A 9,064-nucleotide genomic window follows, 5' to 3' on the forward strand; every position below is an offset into this window, starting at 1 on the left:
CCAGTTGCCTTTAAAAGCTCTAACAAGCGATTCAGGGTGACCGGCCCCCCGAAAGGCTTCCGTACTGTCGGGCCTCAGCCAAACCCGAGATCTTCAGAGATGTACCTCGGCCATCCCCAAGATCCCCGGAGAGGTCTGATCCCTGGTCTCTTCCGACGCCGTTACCCCGTGAGACGCGCCGCCTAGAACACGATAAATGACTTGCCGGCACGTCACGGCAGTCGGCGCCGACAAGCCTCCTCTGGTGACAGGTGAGACCGGTTTGGTTGACGGACCTGCAGCGACCCGGCGCGCGCGGGCGCCGCCGCCCCCTCCCCTCCCCGCCTGCTGACATCGCTCCAGCCCACCCCCGCACGGGAGGCGGCCCCGCGGTCGCTGGCGGCACCCTCCCCCGACGCCCCACGGTGGGCAGAGGATCATCCGCCGTCGGCACGGCTCGCCCCCGAGCGGCGCTTCACGGCCCGTTCTGCGGCTGTAAGCGCCAGGCAGAGCGCCATTTTTCACTTCCCGTCGCTGACGTGCATGCTCGGCTGTCATCGGCGACGTACTCCCTTCTCTAACCGGGTGCAAACAGCCGGAAAAAGCGCCTTCCACCGTCTCGTCGCGCCCGCTTCGAGGACAACCGGTTGCGACGGGAGCGAGCGGCGAGGCCGCTACCTGGCCCAGGATCGCAATCACGCACCTGACCACGCGCCGGTGCACTGAGCCGGCCCGCTACCGCCGCCGCCGCCGCCGCCGCCGGCCCTGCACACTCGGCAGGATATATGTAACTGGATGGCTTTAACTTCTCACCCGTCACGCGGCACGCAAGGTCTGCAAGCGCACACTGAAGTCTTGTAGCGGCCGGCTAATTGCGCTTGTTGAACTAACGAGATTTTACACCTTGTTAGATATTTGTGATGGCCTATGTCATTTTCGAGGTGCTATCGCTCGCAGTGCACTTACGTGAGGTTTGCGCCCGATCGTGCGGAAACGTTGCGATAGGTACGGTGGTGTGGAGGCGGACAATAAATCACCACACATACACACTCAAGGAGAGATTGAGATATTCAAGACAGGCAACGGCCACATTAACTATGAGGTGTTATATAAGGTATATGAACCCGCCTATTGAGCTGCCCTTTTTGCATTCGCCGTAGACGGCCTTGCAGACTGAGGGTGATATATGTATCGGCATATCTGTACACTCTCTGTCACCATGCCGGGCAGCGGACGCCTGCTCCCAGCCATCATGCAGATGCATTCTGATCCTAATATTTTGCATGTATTGAATTGTTCACGGCTTTCAGTTCCGGCTATCACACAATCACGGATGGGAAACATCGACAGACGCTGGCTTGGCGAAACTACCGGAACCACCAGCGGCTTTCAGTGATGTTTGTATGCTTGTTTAAATGATAGTGCGCACTGTCAATGGAAGTTGATCCAGACTTGTCGCGCCACATTCTCCACCTGAGTATGCAGGGTACCGTTATGATATTCGAGGGAATGCTTATGCTTTACGAGGAAGCCGGCTTTTTGCAAATGCACAAATTGCAAATGCACAAATGCTGTAACTACTCTCGAAACGATACTACCATTCAGCCGGCGTGGAATGCTCTTCCATATTACATCTTTGCCCACGATCCTAACATTTGATCGCCAGGATGATCTCTTCTTGTGACTTTTTCAAACAATTCCTTGACTGTGTCTGGTCTGCGAGGCATGCTTAGACATATATACGACGATCGGTTGGACTGTTCAATAACTGCCAGCTATGGCTGAATTAAGCTACCAGGGGCTTCCTATCGACAAAAACAAATGAGCACAGTTTAAGATATGAACAAATTTGCACGAATAGGAAAAATATAGCTTTAAGGCGGTTTTACGCAATCACCAAAGCCAGCTAGGTCTTCGTATGTTGTGTAGCATTTGTTTTACTTTTGATAAAACACTGTAGCAAGCTGTTTCATTTCAGCCCAAATTTAGACTTGTAAACATTAAAAATAAGTGCATTTTGCATACGTTATATCTCTCAGAACGCCACGCATCAATTCTTGATATTTTTCTGTTCCGGATAAAAGTGGGAGGCAAAGCTTCATCTTCTGCATCATGCTGATTTGGATACAATTTGCAAGCACTCACCTCGTAAAAACTTATAGCTATTGGAGTCAAGGTATTTAAGGTCATTGTACGAGTCGCAGACGCCTTATAGCACCTGTAAATCAGTCCTCTGCAAATATTCCAAAGAGCAATGTAGGCTGGTGAAGGTGTGGCACTATCAACCCATTGATATATTCCTCCTGACAAGGCGTTATGTGCTGTGTTCTGATGTTAAGATTGTCGATTCGAAAATGCAGTCGCATTCGCTCAAGGAATGGAAATATGGGCACGTTTTTGGCACGACTGCGTAATCTGGAAGCATTTCCGTATAGGGCCACCTGACGTGCAGTTCCATAACATATGGGATGTTCTTGCCCTAAACAAAACTGCGGACAACTTTTGGTCTCAGCCCTTCATGAATAAGAGAATATGACGTCATTCTAGCCCCCTACGACCTAAAACTTTGGCCCCCATCTCTTGCGATCACAAATTTCTTTAAGATTGCGATATTCCAATGCTGCAATATATACAATGTTTGTGAAAACGAGGTATAGGAAATGGTCATTGGGTGAAAGTTAATCACTACCCCAATTCGGGACTCTTCGTGACGTATACCGATGTCATTTTATTGAAAACTGTTGTATCTCGCTGTTATTTCGATATCAAGTTTTTACTGCCTTCAAGCCATCACACGACATCAAGATTAATCGCCAAGGGAGAGAACTGACTGTTAAAGGAATCCAAGTGGTTTTATTTGTCATTAAGACGATAACGTACATGGAAACCATGGAAACTACCAAAGCACTTTGAAATCACACCAAGGTATCTAAATTACACACTATGCCATCAATCAAACGCACGTGATGTGGGAAACTATCAGAATATCAATATGGAGAATTAGAGCAAGGGGAACTCTCTGTTAATACATACATCACCTGCATTTTTATCTTCCCACAGATTCATTTGACCACACACTACAGCTCCCTCTACGCCTATTCTGATCTGCTACCTCCCAGTTTCCAGCTACTTTCTTGAGCGTTTAATTACAAGTAAATGGACAAGCCATATCTGAATGGCTCACAGATTTACGGCATGTTTATCATATCCTAAAAAACAAGTAAAATTCAGATAAGTCGGTTTGTCGCCAATATGTTAGCAGCACCTTCCGACCTGCATCAAAACACGTTCCATAAGAACCATACAGCACTGGACATCACACTGGTGCACCTCAAAGTCATGAGAGGCGGGTAACCCCGAACTTGGTAAAAAAGACACATGCAGCCAATACACAATACATACCCGATAATCACATGAGCCAAATTCATTATTAACCAATGCGGTGACATACATGTACAGCGTTGAAGGGCAGCTTTTAACCTAATATTGTCTACCGCTTGATAATTAATGGAGGTTCGTAGTGTCGGCGCTGCAATATACGAGATCCAAAAATCATTCGAAATTAACGCCTTTCAGAAGGACTTACGTTCATGGCGTCTGTGTTCTTCGAGCGAGGATGGAAAGCATGGCATGCCAGGTTTATAACCCTCGTTCAAAAATAATAATTGCACCATTTATCCACCGAGAGATTCTTTACCATGGCACCTTCATTTCAGCGACTTTCCTGCGTGCGTTCCTCGTGTCACATCATCTCAGAACTGACACATGCATCCTACTGCCATTGGGTAAACGCAACAATGGCCAAGCGATGGCTGGTGCATGTTTGACCAGGGTCGAACAGCCGGTTTCACCACTATAAGCCAGCACGTGCAGATTTTTTGCCAGCATTTTTTGAAGGACCATCAGGCTCGCAATGCAGCCTGATGACATTGATAAACTCCCTATCCAAACAGCAGACTCCCGTCGACAGGCCTGCCTAGCGCCGGGGGCCCGTCCTCCCGGGCGACCCACCGCTGCCCAAGGCCGGGGCGACGCTGCCCGAAGCTGGGGCGGCGCTGCCCGGGGGCGGACAGCCGGCCGTCCGCCGCCGTAGAGTGTGTGCCGTCGGCGACGTGTTACGCGGCCGTTACTGCTGATGGATGCGCTAGCCGCCGGGCCGCGGCCCTCATCGGTTCGCAGGCGGCGTTTGATAGAGCGGGCCGGCGGTGTCTGGCCGGCGACCCCGCCGCCACCCCGCCCCGCCGGGACAGGGCGAGTCCTTCCACGGACGGCACCCCTCCCGACGGTCGGAGGGCTGCAGAAACAAGGGGTGCAGTCTCGTGGCAGCCGCGTCATACTTAGGAGGGCAATTAAGGGATGTTTTGGCGAGGTCGGAGCGCTGACCATGGGCTGGGGGCGTCCGATCCAGCACGTGAGCGGCGGCGGCGGCGCTCGGCGCCAGCGCCACTCACCTGTCATCGTAGGCAAAGTCCGCGTCTAACGTGTTGTAGTACAGGAGGAACGCTAGCACGGAACTAATCACTGCCAGGGGTGCCATAGACGGCCATCCTTCTGCGCGAGCCGACCGCACAGCACTAACTGCGGCCGCCGACCGGCCCGCTAGTTCTCGCTTTCGCCGCCAGGTGGCAGTGGGCGCCATGACGCCGGAGGAGCGCCATGCACTCCGGCGCGGATTGACCGCCACTATGATACAGAAATACGGCGGCCAGAGACAGCGCGGCCAGCGGCCGGCGCCGCGGCCGACGGTCGTTACGGCGCAGTGCCGGAAAATCATTGGTAAAATTAGACTTGCGTGACGGCTGCCGTGGCCATCTATAAATTTTTTCAGGATGCCCTCGACGGTCTTATAGCTATCAGACATTTGATTCTCATAGTGATTTCTCTCATAGTCTCATAGTGCAGGTTGAATTTGGCTGATATGTGATGGCGTTCGTTTTTATCCATCGTGACATAAAGCCACTGATCTCATGGTCGATGGCGATGTTGAAGTAACCATTATTTACAGGAACTTGTTTGATGCGCTGCAGTTCGCTGCACACAGTGAATCTAAGTAGAGTCCAGTACATCCAGGTAACCGTGCTCTGTACAATTTGACGATCGAAGTTATACCTAGCTGGTTATACCTAACTGTACCATGTAGTCATATACTCGTGGCCGGTATGTTGCATGTGTGTACCTTTGAACATGGAATATGTAATTCCAAAAACGTCAGGCCAACCAACAGACGTCAAATATCGACCAGTTACTTTTTAGCCAGAATGATTAACAGAAAGCCGTAATAAGAAAAAAGCCGTGATAAGAAAACTTGATTAAGTGCAGAAAAAGCTTATTAGATACACCTATGCCAAGCTCTTCCGATATATATATATATATATATATATATATATATATATGCAAATAAATATGCTAAAAATGTATGAGAAAGAAATGTGCTAGAAAGCTAGGCGTGCTACTTTCGCACACATGTGAAACTTATTTATTCTCTCCAGGTCATAGTAAATCTTGTCATTTTAAGGCCAAGTATTCCGCAGAAACGGGCAAAATACACTCAAGTTGGGTGCTAAATGCCATCAAAATCAAGCATGAACTCGGTTCCTACCTTATTTACGGCCAGCCGGCTGGTGGATGTGATCAGCTGATGGCTGATGGCTATTGTAGTGTTTCCCTTCCTTTGATGATTACAAAATATCGGGCAGTCAAAATGTATTAAGAGCATGACACACACCGGCTAGCATTGCACATTCGTAACGCACATTAAGGAAGTTCCACATGTTGAATAGCCAAGGGAAATGCCACTACGTCGGTGGCACGTAAATACGTTCGACAATTGCACGTACAAATTCACCAGCGCATATCCGGCTACTGCTCTATGACTAAGGCACCAAGGCCAGTGGGGACGGAACCTGAGCGATCATGGGTACCGTGGGGGGTCAACAAAGAGGCTCCCGTCAGCAAGTATAGGGACCTCAGAGCGAGCGAGAAGAACGCAGGACCAACGTGATGGGCCCCTGTACGACCGCTAGTACCCCGTCAGACTGACGTGTAGGGCCCCGGCCAGAGCGCAGGGCCTTTCGGACGAAGGAAATTACTGAAGACCATTGTAATGAATTAATGACCCCGTGCGACCAAGAGTGCTCGGGCAGGTTAACAGAAAATGCCGCGATGGGAGTGAGGATTCCTCCGCAAATAGGATTAAAGGAAGAGAGCTCTAGATCAAAGTAGACGGTTGCGGAGCACCGTTCGGCTCGATACCTTACGTTACATGAACCGCAGTACGAGGCTCTCCAGTACGAGGCTCTCCGAGTAAGGGGAAAGAATCCGGTACTAATGTGAAGGACCCCTGAGGAACTTAATGTACGATGGCATGTGGGGCCCCGGAAAAAAAAACGCACAGAGCATTTCGGTTGAATAGGAAGAGTATCCTGATCGATCAAGAGTGCCCAGGCATGTAAGCAGATAGCGTCCCAACATCAGCGTAGGGCCCTTCAACAAAATGCAGAGATCAAGAGCAACGTGAAAGGCTTCTAAGCGATCAGAATGCCCCGACAAGTGCAAATATGGGGCCCGGGCAACAGCGTAAGGCCTCTAGACAGCGTAATGAGTCTCATTTAGTCAACATGCTCCTCAAAAGCGTCATTGTTTGATTGCGTCAACTTGCCGTGCACGGCATTGATTGAGAGCCAATTGACGGTTGTTATATCTGGAAATTGTGCACACCAGCGACCACAGAGCTGAGAACTGCACTGAATGATCTTCAAGATGCCTATCTCAGTTCAAATCCTCATGCAAGTGTGGACCCCCCTTAAAGTCGATGCGTGTGTGCTGTCCAAACCATGCGTTTACGTAAGTTAACATTTCAAGGAAATAATCGGGGTCAGAAAAGGGCATTATCACAAGCATCTGATATTCACATCAAGTGTATCCCGCTTCGTCAACCCTTGCTGTCCAGAGGTCCAATTCGTATAAAAGTACGCTAGTTTTACATGTCGTTCATGTGCACACGTGACGCTGGCTCGCCACCTGACCTCTGCCTTCGCGCATGTCGGCCAGGACCTGGAGAACTCTGCGTCAGCGGACGCAGCCACACGGGAGAAAATATCCGGCCTGCCACCGGAGGTGTCCGACACGGCCATGCTTGCCCGGCTACAAGGTACGTCTGTGATCTGCCTCCAGGCGACGAACACCTGCGACATTACTGCCGAAACGGTGGAATGTGGGCAGGCTTCAGGTTTTTTTTGCATGGAAGTGGCTGAACTTTGAGGCGCTGTCCGTTGGTGGTGTGCTCGGCCTGGGGAGGAGGGGGTGAGAATGCCGTGGTATATGGGTAGGTGCCTATGCCTCAATCGGAGAAGGGATTGTATTGAGTGTCTCTTCCCTATCTGGGTTCCCGCACAGGGTGTTTGGTGATGGTCCTACCATCCAACGTTGCATGTCCGGCAATTCTCTGTCAAGTGCGATCCTGGTAAACACCTGCCAAAGCCCATCGCCGTCGATGCCCTGCTGTGTCCTCACCCCACGCGGCGCGTGCCCCGTGCGCGCGGCGGGCCAGCGTCCGGCTCAGACGCACGCCTGTGGTGGCCCGGCAGACCGCGGCTCCGGTCACCGGCTGCTGACCCAGGTGTCGGAGGCGCTCGACCTCCTCACCGACTACAACAGCCGGCTGGCCAGCGAGATGGACGAGCGCAAGCGCGTCTCGCGACTCTTGCAGGACTTCACGCAGAGCCAGAAGGACCTGCTCGCCCAGGCCGAGCACACGCTGGAGGTGAGGTGCCGCAGGCGCCGAGGTTCGCCACAGTGGAATGGATCCACTCTGTCACTCTTCATTATTGTGCTAGGTGGTGTGGTAAAGGCGTTACGTGGGCAGCCACTGCCAGGATGTATCTTCGTGTCTTCGTTTTTATGTTCATCGATTTTTAAAGCAATCTGAATGGTAGATGGCCGAGTGTGGCTCAGTACGATAAAGGGAGGTCTGAAGGCCAGTATGGTGCTCACTTTTCCTGTATGCACGTAATATGTGCGTATTGGCGATGAGACTCCTGGAAAACGAACTCCTCCGGTAGTTGTTTCTGTGCGATGTCTGGTGGCATCAACGTGTGTAGGGGCAGGCGAATTTTGTAATCCTATGTGGCGTGAAGGACAATGCGTGAAATCATGCTTCAAATCATGATCGTAACGCCAGCCGACTTAAGTAACGCCAGTGCTCACGGACGCCCCCGTCTACTTAATTGCTCTAGACCATTGTCTTCCCCCTCACAGGAGTACCGGCACAAACTAGAGAAGGTTTATCTGGTGCGGGAGGAGCTCAAGTCGCACATCCAGAACCTGCCCGACATCAGTAAACTGCCCAACGTCACAGGCGCCTTCGCGCCTCTGCCATCTGCCGGCGATTTATTCAGTTAGTAGTGAGCGCCACGGCTGCCGCAGCGCTGGCGTCGCCCCAGGGGTGCTAACAGGGCAGGTGGCACCGCCACTGGTGTCAGTGCTATGTTGGCTGCTGCTTGTTTGACTATTGTAAGATCTCGTGTTGTACGAACTCCGGAGATGGTCAGGCGTCCACCGAACAGCGAGGTGAACGCGCATCCCGTCTCGTCCCGAACGGTGAGGACGCCAGCGAGTTTACACGTCGGCTTGGCGGCCTCGGGACGCCGCCGCGTGGAGCATATCGTGCCCACTGTACCGACGCTCTTCGTCCCGTCGTGCGTTGGGGAAACGCTTCGCAGCGCACACCACGATGACATCACAAGCGGATCGACACGCATCTCTGGATGGTGCGAGTGTTTGTTGGCTGTTGCAGTTCGGAGTAGCGTAAGCGAACGTACTCTAGCCTGTGTAATTTCATTGCCCATTCGCCCCGCCCCTCCCCATCTCTGAGGTCAGTATTGTGTCGTTGCGCCATCTAGAACTGAGACGCCCTGGCGTTGGTGTGATGGCGTCGGCGTGATTCCGCTGACCGGGTTAACGCGGAGTGGTGACCGGCCATGGCGGCAGACGCTGTCGGTAATTACCCTGCCAGACACTGTTTTGTCGTCGCGATCGGCGTGTCGCGGTGGCAGCTGAGTGCATACATGTGCCTGTCGGATGACTT

The 9,064-nt window shown here is 52.0% G+C and overlaps 1 protein-coding gene across 1 annotated transcript; it reads left to right on the forward strand.

Moving 5' to 3' along the window:
* The first annotated feature begins 6,141 nt into the window (after window positions 1-6,141).
* On the forward strand, window positions 6,142-8,513 carry LOC119108622 (regulation of nuclear pre-mRNA domain-containing protein 1B-like). The gene is made up of 4 exons (XM_037232519.1): window positions 6,142-6,147; window positions 7,030-7,129; window positions 7,566-7,741; window positions 8,236-8,513. Exons 1-4 carry the CDS (start codon window positions 6,142-6,144, stop codon window positions 8,377-8,379), a joined length of 426 nt encoding a protein of 141 aa, XP_037088414.1. The 3' UTR covers window positions 8,380-8,513.
* Window positions 8,514-9,064: the final 551 nt, after the last annotated feature.

This window comes from Pollicipes pollicipes, unplaced genomic scaffold (genome assembly GCF_011947565.3).
Source record: "Pollicipes pollicipes isolate AB1234 unplaced genomic scaffold, Ppol_2.1 Scaffold_106;HRSCAF=122_pilon_pilon_pilon, whole genome shotgun sequence".
NCBI lineage: Eukaryota > Metazoa > Arthropoda > Thecostraca > Pollicipedomorpha > Pollicipedidae > Pollicipes > Pollicipes pollicipes.